At 36.7% G+C, this 13,598-nt stretch overlaps 2 protein-coding genes across 2 annotated transcripts; both read left to right on the plus strand.

Moving 5' to 3' along the window:
• The first annotated feature begins 1,555 nt into the window (after positions 1-1,555).
• On the plus strand, positions 1,556-10,949 carry LOC306871001 (serine protease FAM111A-like). Its single transcript, XM_079418641.1, has 7 exons — positions 1,556-1,765; positions 2,897-3,014; positions 3,173-3,314; positions 5,134-5,215; positions 5,377-5,439; positions 6,412-6,480; positions 8,607-10,949. The coding sequence occupies exons 4-7, from the start codon at positions 5,174-5,176 to the stop codon at positions 10,317-10,319; spliced, it is 1,887 nt and encodes a 628-aa protein (XP_079274767.1). The 5' UTR covers positions 1,556-1,765; positions 2,897-3,014; positions 3,173-3,314; positions 5,134-5,173; the 3' UTR covers positions 10,320-10,949.
• Positions 10,349-13,362, plus strand: LOC306871621 (serine protease FAM111A-like; the record flags this gene model as incomplete). Its single annotated transcript, XM_079419686.1, has 2 exons — positions 10,349-10,379; positions 12,122-13,362. 2 exons carry the CDS (start codon positions 10,349-10,351, stop codon positions 13,360-13,362), a joined length of 1,272 nt encoding a protein of 423 aa, XP_079275812.1.
• Positions 13,363-13,598: the final 236 nt, after the last annotated feature.

Here is a 13,598-nt window from a genome sequence, read left to right on the forward strand (position 1 = left end):
TTAAGATTGGCTAGTCTGTCATAGGGCAGAGGTTCAGTTGGGTCATCGGGGACTGGAAGATCTCCATCACTGGGAAACCACAATTCAACCTGATTATAGAACGAAGCACATGCTTAGTACACTGTAGTACACTGTCCTCAGTGTTTTTTGTTTGTTTGTTTGTTTTTTGTTTTGTTTTTTTGGAGTGTAGGGAAAAGCCTTAAAAACCTGGTCATTTGTATGAAATTGCAATGTGAAATTAAGTTTTATAGTAAATAATTTTTTATAGTTTTTATAATAAAAAAAAAAAAAAGACACTTATTTTTTTTCGAACAGTCTGTGGGGTAAAACGGCCCCCAGCTTGGTGGGGTAAAATGCCTCCAGGGGGCATGGCTTAATTACTGTAGTTACTCTGTTATCAAATCCTTTGTTTTTCCTTAAATGTATTCTAACTTTGGTTGAATAAAAATATTTGGACTTTATATTTAAAAATTACCTCAAGTTAGCCTCAGCTAATACTATTTTTTAAAACAGGCTATTATAATTTTGTAATTCATAATTATTGATTATATCAAATAACTCAATAAATATACAGTATTTAATTTTAAGATAAAACTGCCTGTACTCTGATTTTGCAGTAAATGTAAAGTAAATTGCTTTGTCAGACATGGGGTCCCCAGATGAAAGATGAAACTCTGGACATTTTTCATACTTGGTTTACAATTGATGTCATTGTCACTAAAACTATGATAACTATTCTGGACACATTCAACTTTTGTTTCACAGAAAACAATTACACAGTTCTTAAGGGGACGTTTCCCCTACTCTACCCTACATGTAGTGTTATGAAAGATAATAAGCAAAAGAAATGTAACAACTTAATACTGATCTTCATTATGTTATGTGCAGGGAAAAACACATGAATTCTGCGAATATGAACCATAGACTGTAAAAGGTATGAACAGAGAAATGTCCGCATGGCACGAGCTCTTTAATACCGTGCTGTTTCGTCCCACTTTTGGTGTGTTTGGTATCCCATACGGTACTTTGATTTACCCTGACAGATAGCTTTATCGACCAATCATTAAGACCTTTCTGCACGCCCTAACCTTTTACCACACCCATTGCTCCAGCCTGCAGTTATACCTACTTGCCCAGGTGAGGGGTTTGTACCAGAGGAGTTTCAATTAAAGCTCACTTACCTGCTACTAGGGTGATCAGTTCAGTGTCTTCGCAAACCAGGGAGGTGCGGTCAGGGTAGGCAGGGTAGGCAGTGCCTCACCAATGTTGACATTACATTTATTAATTCCAAGAGCTTTATTAATTCACCTCAAACCACATTATTAATTGCATTTATTTTTTTCAAAATATTATTTTTTGTAACAAAGTTTCTCAGGAATACACATAATATACTCATTTTGCCATTGTTTGCTCCTAAAAACCATTGTTTCATGCAGGAAATTCAAGGCCATGGCCATTGAGGCAGAGGTTAGCAGTGCCTCTTTGGTCCATAGAACGTAGTTTACGTAGATTTGCGCATGCGCGGTCAGTTCTCATGCTGTCTTGAATTATCAACATTGAGGCAGAGACCGAGCTTGCTTCATGTCACGTGATCCACTCGCTCTCACTCAATCCGCGTTTATCGATACTAGCATCTAGCGGCGCCTAGCGTTGGCTGTCAACTCATGAAATTGAGTAATACACCCAACAAAGAGGACTTTTACAACAAAGTAATTGACAGCTTTGTCCAGAGGGATAGACGTATGGACTTCGTCTACAAATAAAAGTAAGCACCCCCTTTAAAACGTAAACTATTAATTTATTTATTATTTTTTTTAAAAGCCGTATATTGGCTTTGTGTGTGTTGTCTGATGGTGGGCTATAGGCCTGCTGTGCGCTGACACCAAAATGTTCTCTCTTCCATCACCTCTGCCACATTTGTACTGTAACGTTATGTCTATCTGTGCGATTATGGTGTATGGATCTGTTTTCTAGTTCTCTTTTTTTAATCCTGGTGCGCCGTCGCCAGATGCTCATTGCGTGTCGGTGTGTGCGCCTAGCGCAGTTTGTAGGAGCGAATAAACTGTTTTTGTACTTTAAAGCTGTACTGATGACACAATGTTTTCTGACTGTAGCCTATTCAAATCCTGGTGCGCCGTCACCAGACCAATAGTGTGTGTGTGGCTGTCTGTGCGCGTTTGCGCATTTTGAAGGAGTGACTATGCCGCTTGTCGGTTCGCTGACACCGCGCCGCTTCCCTCTCTTACTGTGTCCCGCACAAAACATTTGTTTGTTGTATAAGTCATCATAAGATAGATGTGTCCATTAATTTGATTATTAGATTTGATTGTGCATTAGCCTCACATATGACTAGGGTGACCAGATGAGATTGGTTGAAATTTGAAATTCGGGGGGGGGGGGGGGGGTAATGAATAAGAAAGATAATGAATTTCAAACGAAAGTGACTGAACCAATCATGTTTTTATTAATATAAGTAGCCTACATATACATATAATTTTATATAATATAGAAGTAACGTTAGGCTATTTTTATACTTCAAACTGAAGTTAATGAACCAAAAAAAAAAACAAGATGCTGCAGCCAATGAGCAGCCGGCGGGGGCTGGTTGCCAGGCTGCAGGATGACTCAACCTCGCTCCACGGACAGTTTTTTATGTTTTATCAGACAATAACTATTTAATTTTGCTTCAGTATAATTTTCGGGACACTTAGAGCGGGATTCGGGATTCGGGACAGCAGCTTAGATTTCGGGACTGTCCCGAATTTTTCGGGACGTCTGGTCACCCTACATATGACTGACTTTGCTGTATGCAGGCAGCGATGTGATGATGCCTGATATGAACTTGGGTTGCTACATTAACTGAATTAATATATGAACATATATGCCACATTGATAGGTCACAGCCTACCCATGACAAGATTTCACCGCACGTTACTGTCGCAAACACAGCAACACAGGTGTGTGTGGACCGAAACAACAGAAGTACAATCCAGATTCTTTTTACATTTGACAAGGTAAAGTTTTCCTGCTTTCCTTACAAAATGAGTTTTCTTTATGTCCGCTACATTAGAAATTCAGAAATATTGTGTAAATATAGACTAGAGGCAGAGAGTTGGAAATCATTTTGGGTTTTAATATGTTTTAATCTGTTTGTTTCTGACACTTTTGGCAGGTATTCAGCACATCTCAACGCTTCCAGTAAGTTTCGATTCCTTTCACAAGGCGTGGACCGACCGAGAGCATAAGAGAAACGAAAGTGAGAGAGAACAGACACTTCCGTGCTTCATCCAGATTATTTTAATTGTACAATCAAGGTAGAAGTTTTTCATACACAATATTATTACTTGTGTAGGCCAAGGAGTTATTTTTTATTATTTATTTGTCTCTTCTGTTAAAAGCTGTTCCTGAATCCTGTTTACACAACTGCTTACAATAGCGTCTCGAATACTTTATGAATAGGCTTAAGTTAGTCCCGGGGTGGAAATCGTGCATTAATTGCACCCCTGGACATAACGAGCTGATAGGATGAGGCAAGCGCCCAATAACCTGGTTGTGCTCGGTGGTGAGAACCTCAGTAAATTAAAAATTTTTAACAAACAATGAAAATGTACACTAAACGCCTATTTTTCGGTAATAATGACTTGATTTTAACGGACGGTAACTATGCCCGATGTAGTGCCAAATTATGCACCCCCTAGTATTGGTAGGATTAGGGGTGGGGTTGCGATTAGGCAATCAGGCAGCGACTTCAACGAAGGGATGCATAATCTGGCAGGGGTGCAGAATTCGGCACAACACTGGAGACATCAAGTCGGACACTTTCTGCTCCATGCTCTTATCACAAAAACATTGTATTAAATACAATATATGTAAAATACACAGAAACGTTTGAGCAACAGAAACACTTTTTATATACTGCTTAATACAGCGCAATCTGTTCAAGAATAAAGTTCAGCATAAACATAAGGTAAATACCAATAAAATGTGGGTATATATAGCTACTTTTATCAGGGTTTTTGATAAAAAAATGACTCAAGATAACAGTGCGATTACACTAAATAACCTTTACTGTTATAAGACACATATTTGTGAGCGTTATTGGGAATTAATTGTTAGAATAAACACGCAACACACCTCTTGCTTGTCATCACAGAATCTGACCAATGAGAATGAAGTGTGTCGTCATCAAGGCTTTCGCAGACGATTTGGAGCAACTGCAGCACCTGACCTCGGCGGCTGGTCTCGTTTTGCTCTCGGTACTTGACGGCACATGTGATCGTAACACCGCATGAAGTCGAACGCACCTTGTATGACATGAAAGTACCGCGAGAGTGATAAGAGAGCAGACAGATCCTTATGCTTTCGAATCGCTCTCGCGGTACTTTGATGTCATACACTGATCATTCTGCACAGCGCCGCTTCAAGTCGAACACACCTAATGAGGAAATTACATCTCTCCCTTTGCCAAGTGCATTCCAAACGACTACATAATCACTGCAAAGTCCCCACTCCAAGGGGATAGGGATGATCACTTCCATTCGGAATTTGCCCCGCGAACACCCCTAATTCCTATACATTTCTGGTCTTATTTATCAGTGCATATTATTAAATATTTTTATTAAATAATAAATGATTAGTTTAATAATTTTTTTCTTTTACAATACCCTAAAGCTAACCATCGGTAACCCCAGTGACACAACTCCAGGGGACCACTACTTTCATTATATATTTTATAATATTTATTTGGCATTTAGTGTTTTTAAAATGTCATTTATATTATATATTTGATAGTTATGAATAAATGGTAGAAAAACCTGTTTTAGACCTCAAAATAAAACACTTGTTCTCTGTACATGGCTGTGAGGATGAGCAATTTTGTGGTTCTTGGAATTAAAAAACAAATATTGCTACATTGATGGTTTAAGAAGGTGTAATTGTTCAAATTACATATTAATTACATTTTAAAATATACAGAAATTTGTAACCCTAAAGTCATTTTCAAGTGGAATAGGCTTATTTCTGTAAAGGCAGGGACAGAATATTGATATTTCCATAGATTGACCTAAGAGAGAATTTTATCAGATATAACTCATTAATTTTTGGGCTCATCATTTGTATTTGTCCTCTTCACAGAAACACTGAATTGCCAACATCACTCCTGATCAGCATCGCCATGAAGAAAATGAAGAATGATAGCATTCTGAAATACATGAAGGTGACAAAATGCAAAACATTAAGAACCATGGATTATATATCTTATTTAGAAAACATATATTTTTAATTTCTCAGTTTGGTTATTTACATTCTTATGTTGAACACTGTATCGAATTGTTTAGGCTTAGTGTAAATGGTTATAGTGAAGATTGTCTATTTCAGAAAAGGCAGCCTGACAGTGACACTGGAGACAGAAGGGCGTCACAAACTGCTGATAATGCTCAGGTAAGGTTATATTTAAATAATGATTCAGGTCTAAAGCCCCGTTCACACCAAGCATAACTATAACAATAATAACTATGAAGATAACGATAAAGATGTAGTTCTAAAAAAGTTCTCAATATTAAAGAATAGCAGAGTCCACACCACAACTATAACGATAAATACACAGAGAAACGATATAATTGGAATCACTTTCAGAAGGATTTTTTCCAGCTTATGAACGATACAAACATTGACATCCAATCAGAATCCATCCTGCTATCACGAGCTGGAGAATTTAAAGCGGCAGACGAGCTTGCGCTTAGAATAAACAGAGGATATGTTCGCTGGTGTGGATGCTAATATCAGTATCTTTATAGTTATCGTTTCTTGGTGTGAACAGGGCTTAAGAAGTTGTTTTAGGTAATTGCTCATGTATCTGAAAAACAGCCAACAAAGACATGCAGGCCATGAAAATGAGCAAGCGCGAATGAACCAGTATTTATTTTTCACTCATTTAAATATTTACATACACACCTATGGAACACAAAAAGATTTATCAGAATGTTCACAATGTCTTTTTAAACCATATAATGGAAGCATTCAGAGACATTCAGTTGTCAAGCTCTCAAAATAGCCTATATTATGCACTATATTCCCAGTCCTGAAGCCTATGTGTTGTGATGAGTCAGAGAGTTAAAAATTTTTTAATGTTTGTAAGAAGTCGTGTGTGCTTATGTAGAAGACGTGCAATAGAGTAAGGATTTTCCCACTCTTATATTCATGTTTTTATTTTTATTTGGGCATCAGAGCACATCTTGGGCGAAATGGTGCATGTTACAGAAACTGAGAATCTTTGAGTGCACTTTTGTTTAATTATGCATGGCAATATTATAAAATTAAATGCTAATTTAGTAAATGTCATTGTATTTTATTCAAGTGTATTTAATTGATAATATTAGTACATGTGCTATTTTAATGTTGCTTCTGCCATAGGAAAGAATATATCATACAAGCAAGAAAAAAAAGGGGGGGCTTGGAAATAATGTCTGTGATCCACTAAAGGTTTGTTGCATACTGACATATAACTGAATAAATTATTTATGGATGCTGATAAAAAATGTGTGGAATTTCTATACAAAAAAAAGTTTTAGGAAGACTTGTTAGCTGCTTTCAAAATCCATATTGCTCTTTTTGCTCATTCATGATTTACAAAATGATGGTAAAACAATTTAAATTGTCGCTCTCATATTAGCAATTTGACAGCATTTCATATTCATTCACTCTGTAAAGAACACACTTTTTTTATAAGAAGTCAAATAGGGACAATCAAAAAGTCATCTGCAACAGATATGAGACTTAATAATTGAGGTATTATATCTCATGTAAGTGAATAAATATACCCTTATAAGGCGTTTTGGTAACCAGGGTTATTATAGTTAGCTAAATCCAGAAAAAAACAAACAAAAAAAAATTTTTATAACTTGAAATAAATGAAAAAACTGAAATAAAAAATAAAAACCAAAAGATTATTTTAGTTCACATTTCACATCTTTATTTAGTTTAAGTTGAAGTACTAAAATTACTTTAAATTAAATAAAACTAAACACTAAGGGGTGGTTTCAAGGACAGGGTTTAAATTAAGACAAGAGTAGGTTTAATCTAGATTAGTAAATCATAGTTTGAAAAATGGCTTTCTGAAACACAGATTAAGTGGAAATTACTAACTCCTAGACTATGGAGTCCTGAACTAAAATAAACTAGATTAATTTAAAACCAACTGTTCTAATCTGAATTAGCATGACAGACGTTGCCTATGAAACATGGAATGAACAGAAGCAAATCCAAGGAAAACAATAGCAGTGGAAAAAAGACTTCAATTAAAAAAAAAAAAACTGAACAAGAGAACTTTTTTTTTTTAAAGCAAGTAAAGTAAACTGCACACATTAAAGGTCGAATAAAAGAAAAGGCATGCATAGAAATGTCTGTAATGAATTCTTGCAATCAGCTGTCGTCAGTTTTGCTATATTTTTGTTATTATTATTTATGTTATACATAAAGCAGCTGTTTTAGAGATGGAGAGAATCATGGTCAGAATGGTCAGAACTGTATTGGCACCCTAAGAAAATATGATCAAAGGTTGTGAAAATACAGGGTCTGGAGAAATCCATGATGGAATGGTCTCTGATCTCTTATCAGAGGTTCTCCAAACTCATCAGGCATTACAGGTGAGACCCATAGCTGTTAAATTGGCGAAAGGAGGTTGCAAAAAGTATTGAATAAAAGGGTGCCATTAATTGTGGCCAGTGTGTTTTAGAGAAAAACACTTCTTTTAAAATTAGTGTGTGTGTGTGAATAAAAATTCAAAACGGTAAACAATGCACATTTATTTTCACAGGCTTTGTTCATATCTACCAAGGGTGCCAATAATTTTGATATATAAAGACTGAAAACACGTTAATCTGAAGTTAAACCTACCTCCTAGTAGGTTTAATTTAAGTCTCAATTTAGTAGAGCTGTAGTTAAGTAGCTGTAGTCTTCCTCCAGGAAATCAGCCTATTACGTTTTGGACTAGACCAAGTCTAAGACTATTAAAAACCACAACAGAGAAAGCAGATTTCTGTTAATCTGGTTTAAAGGGCCATTTTAGTCTAAAACTATAGGCTTAATCTCTGTCCGGGAAACCACCCCAAATAGAAAACTATACAGACATTTAAATTACTAAAACGTTAAAATTAAAATATAAAAGATTATATATAAATAAAATCTATATCATTGACGACTGCAATGCATTATATATTATCATATTTTAGGCTGGGTTATTGAATAGGAAAAATACAGATTTCCCAATTAATTAGTAATTTTTAAAAATTTTTTATAGTATCTTAAAACCTCAAGACTTCCCTTTAATCAAACAGTTTCACTGAAAATTACCAGTAGTGCACCTCTTGTCCTGCAGTCTGTTGCACTTCATGAATTAAATGCCTGAAATGAAAGTGTACATTATGCACCAATCAATTGACTTGATATCAAATTGGAAATGTAAGTGAATTGAGAGCATGTTGAAAAAAATTCAATCTGGAATATTTGTATAATATTACTCAGTATTGCTACTCATTTTATTAAAGTCCTTTATTCATAAGTGTTTAAATAAATGCTTTTGTGTATTACTGTTCTTCTGAATTCAACAGAGTGCTAAAGGGCAAAGCAACACTTTTAATTTCTGCTACAAATCTGAGAAGCATGCCGTGGTGTGCGATACATCCAAGACTGTGCTTGATGCTCTTAATACAAACAAGAATTTCAGAAAGTTTAAAAAGGACAACATGGAGAAAGAAATGGTGATCCAGAGACGTGAAGGAGTAGTTCCTAGAGCGGCTGTGAAGACAGATTTCCCCTGTTGTCTCATTAAAAGAGATGAGCTCTTAGATATAACCTTCATCAAAAATAATGGAAATGTTGCTACAAAGAAAAATACAACTGGAAGGATTTCATTATCCAGTGAACCAAAAAACTTTGTAATCTTTTACATTAAAACAAAAGGAGGGGATAAAGTGAAACTTTTAATGAAAAACAATGCGCTGAGGTTGAAGGTTGATGATGTTTGTGTGTACGCGTTCAAAAAAGACAAACTGAAGGCTGCTCTGCGGCGTGATGGGCGATTCACCAATGCCATATTCGAGAAACACTGTGTACTTTCTGAGTTCGGGAGCGAAACAATCCATGATATGTCAAGAACTGTAGAGCATCTTGATGGAAAGCATTTTGAGATCATTGTTAGGAGAGACAAAAAACAGCCAGATAGCCAAGACGATGTCTTGAGTGATGTCAGTGCTGAAATGAATGAAGCTTCAGCCGCTGATTTGAAAGAAAATGTTGATTCTATCCAGCATCCCATCAACACTGAACAAGAAGAAACACAAAAGATAAACACAAATCCTACAACTAATTTTCCTCAAATAATTCCAGACTCTGAAGAGATTCTAGCAATTCTGCGTACTCAGTTTAAAGATTTACGGGAGACATTAAAGCAGCGAGAGAACCTGAGGAACAAACCTGAGATCCTGAAGTTCTTCAGAGCAGAATATGATAAATGTGTTCAGAGTTTCTCTGAGGTGAAGAAAGTAAAGCAGCTCATGGGACTCTCTGACTTTGTGTGTCAGATTCGAGTGGAGAAATCTGCCAGAGGAACCGGATTCTTACTCTTTGACAGATTCGTCCTCACCAATGCTCATGTTATTGGAGAATTTGACCGTTTCACCAGGAAGCTTTCAAAGACCTTCACCGCAGTATTTGGCTATGAAGATTTGGAAGCAAATGAGACCAAGTGTGTACCGGTTAAGGAACATGTTGCAGCGTACTATCATGGAAAGATCAACATGGACACGTATCTTGACTTTGCTCTTCTTGAACTGAAAGATGCTGTGAAAATCGACAATGACTGTCCTGGATTGCTCAGTCGATACATTCACGTCCCCCCTCCTAACCGTGGTGGGATCTGCATTGTGGGACATCCAGGTGAAGGGGTCAAAAAAATGGACCTCTGCTTCATAATTGGGAAAGAGAATCGACAAGAGGCTGCAGATAAACACATCTCTGAGAATGTCAATTTCATTCATGTGATGACACAACAGTCTTTGGCAGAGAAATGGGAAATGCATGACAACCAGATTACTTACGACTCTTGTTTCTTTCATGGATCTTCTGGCTCTCCAGTTTTTGATGAAAACTGCTATCTGATTGGCGTTCACACCGGTGGCTACGTGTACAAAGAAGAAAATGGTAAAACTAGGAGCATTAAGGAATACGCCTATTCCATTCAGCCTATCCTGGAAAATATCTTCACTCAGGCCAAGGAAAGTGAGAGATCTGACATCTTAAAATTACTCTCTGAATATAAATGAATCTTTACATCTTAACTGGGAAGACAATGATGTGGACATGGAAGAAGATCCACAAAATCAGTAAGATTTTATTTGAATAATGGGACAGTACAGCCCTGACTGATGCCACATCCATCTACAGTCAACATTTAATGTGGATTATAAAAGTTAATCAAAGTTGTCCTAAGACAAGAACACATTTTGGTTTTAGGTTTTAGGACAACTTTGATGAAAGGTTTTGATCCACTTCAAATGTTGACTAGAATATTTGGAAAAAAGACAAAACTTTCATTTATCTTGAGGTATTAAGGCATGTTCAACATACAATCAATATTCATATTATTTCATTCAATAATATATTCAATTCTGTATTTAGGCAAATGTCTCCCTATTCATTCTTATCAGTGGTTGTGATTTAGGTTAAGGCCATTGTACACTGAGTTCGAAATTTTCACGTGTTTTTTCGTATTCGTCATCCTTTCCTATCAAAATGCATGCTATGGATGTGAAAATGCAGAAAATCGAACTTGATCCGAATGTTTTATGACGGACGAAAGTTTCGCTGCAGACATTTGTACTTTCTACTACTTTTGAAATACAGATGCACGTATACTCTGTATATCTTTTAATAAATCTTCTGTTTTATATTTTAATTTTTTCTGTGTTTTTTGTATTTTTGCCTCATTTTTGCCATATTAAACGATCAGGCTTAACAAAATAGTTGGCCGCATTCTTGACTCTAACATAAAGACCTTTTAGGTTGTAAACAATATATCTAAACAGATTGTTGTTTTTTCTTAAGAATTATGCAATATGCAATAAAAATCCTGCTGCTCATCTATAAGTGCTCCTCTATAATAGATCAACACAATAAATAAAAGAAACTCTGTTCTAAGCTGTCCCTTTAAATACCATGTAAGCAGCTGTAGTTCACTGAAGGTGCTGAGCAGTGAAGGTTGCTCTTCATGTAGAGGATCATTATCATGTGGCTGAAGATTTGTTGAATAACTGAACAAGGGATTTTATCACCCAGATGCGTGAGGTCTCACTGGGTCCTGCACTGTGCTTCATACTCTAACCTGAGTGCTCTGCTTTGACCTCTGACCTTTCACCCTGAGGAGAAGAACTTGCTTTGCTTCCTTCAATCATTCACAATCCTGTTTGTTGTAAATAAATCACATAATGCTAAACGGTGCGTAACAAATCACTGGGAGACCACAGACAGTTGTCCTTCCACATTAATAGAAAATCAGTTAATATGTTAAGATATTTAAAGTAAAGTATTCCTCAAATTATAATTTTAATAGTATATCTTCACCGTGACCACCACAGGGGCAGAAATATTTATCATGTAGCCATGCATACTTATTAGACCATATTATTAGCATTTAGTGAGCATGAAGAATGGTCTATGTGTCCTTCTGTTTGAGAAGGATGTTTGACCAGTAAATCACCTACAGGAAATGCTTTTGATTTACTATTTTGTTTAATCAATCATTGATTAAGAGATCAGAAGAAAATGTCCCATTTTGGTTATTCAGTCAAACAACAAATCGAACAACTGCAGATCCTTCACTCAGAAAAACAAGTAAGCCTGAAACGTTCCATCTGGGTTAAAAAAGGAGGACCGAAAGTGCAATACTTACTGAAGAGCAAAGCCCTGAGGAGCAGAGTACATCATGTCTGCGTGTATGCATTCAAAGGAGAGAAAATCAAAACTGCTCTTAAACGTCATGGATGATTCATCGATGACATTTTCTGCAAAACCTGTGCACTCTCTGAGTTTAGTAACGAGATAAAGCATGATCTGTCAAATTCTGTAGACGATCTTAACGGAAAGGTTTTCCAGGTAGTTGTTGTCAGTGATAAGAATCATCCAGACAGTCAAGGTGATCTGACTCCTGTCAAGACTGAACCTAATGTAGCTTCAGAGGCTGATGTGGCAGAAACTGCAGGCTCAAGTCAGAATCCCATCAGCACTAGGCAAGAAAACAAACAAGATGGAAACACAAAGTCCACAAATCCTTCCACTAAAGAGTATGCTGCTAAACCCATTGTAAAATCTGAAGAGATTCTGGGAATTCTGCGTGATCAGTTTCCAGTTTTACTGAAGCAATTAAAGCAGCGAGAGAAACTAAAGAACCAGTCTGTGGTCCAAAAGTTCTTCAGAGCAGAATATGGTAAGAGTGTTGAGAATTTCTTGAAGGTGAAGAAAGTAAAGCAGCTCATGGTACTCTCTGACTCTGTGTGTCAGATTCAACAGGGGGGGGGGGAGTCTGCTTTAGGAACTGGTTTCTTGCTCTTCGACAGATACATCCTCACTAATGCTCATGTTATTGGAGAATCTACTGATGTTACAAAAGTTAACGCTGAACAGTTCACAGCTGTATTTGGTTATGAAGACCTGAAGTCAAAGGATAGCAAGCACATACCAGTTGAACAACGCACAGCTTACTTTTATGGAAAGGACGATAAAGGAAGGCATCTTGACTATGCTCTTCTTGAGCTTGATGATGTTGAAAACATTGCTGGGTATCCTAAATTGCTTGATAGTTACCGTCCAAACGGAGGTCAGATCTGTATTGTGGGATATCCAGGTGAAGGGGTTAAGAAAATAGACCCCTGCTTCATCATTGAGAGGGAAAATCGACCAGAGGCTGCAAATAAACATGCATCTGAGAATCAACATTTAATTCATATTATGAAGGAGGTGTGGTTGGAACAGAAATTGAACTTTTCAACACATGACAACCAGATCACTTATGACTCTTGTTTATTTCACGGATCTTCTGGCTCTCCGGTCTTTGATGTAGACTGCAATCTGATTGGCATCCACACTGGTGGCTATAAGTACAAAACAGAAGGAGCTAAAACTTACAGCGTTATGGAATATGGCTTTTCCATGCAGCCAATCCTGGATAACATTAGAGGACAGGCTAGGATAAAAGGTTTGCCAAATATCGTCAGTGTCAGAGAAGCCTACAGCAATGAGTCTGGGACTGCAGAGCAACAGAATCAGATCGACATCGAGATGGAAAGTGCCGAAGAATCAGACGAGAATTGAATCTCGTGCTGCCATTTTTTTGTGTGACTGCAAAACCTTAAATTTTGAGACCTAAAAATTAGACTGTGATTTGTCAATGACTTTATGGGTTTTCACTTCGCACGTCATTTTTATAGATGATTGAGTGTTTAAAAGTTATGTTCTGTTTCTCTTATTTTTGATTAATGTAAAGTCATGTATCTCACCTGCAGGTGATTTTGGGTCTGATTCATGACAAGGGAGCAGAACAGTAAACA

This window comes from Barbus barbus (assembly GCF_936440315.1).
Source record: "Barbus barbus genome assembly, chromosome: 6".
Lineage (NCBI taxonomy): Eukaryota > Metazoa > Chordata > Actinopteri > Cypriniformes > Cyprinidae > Barbus > Barbus barbus.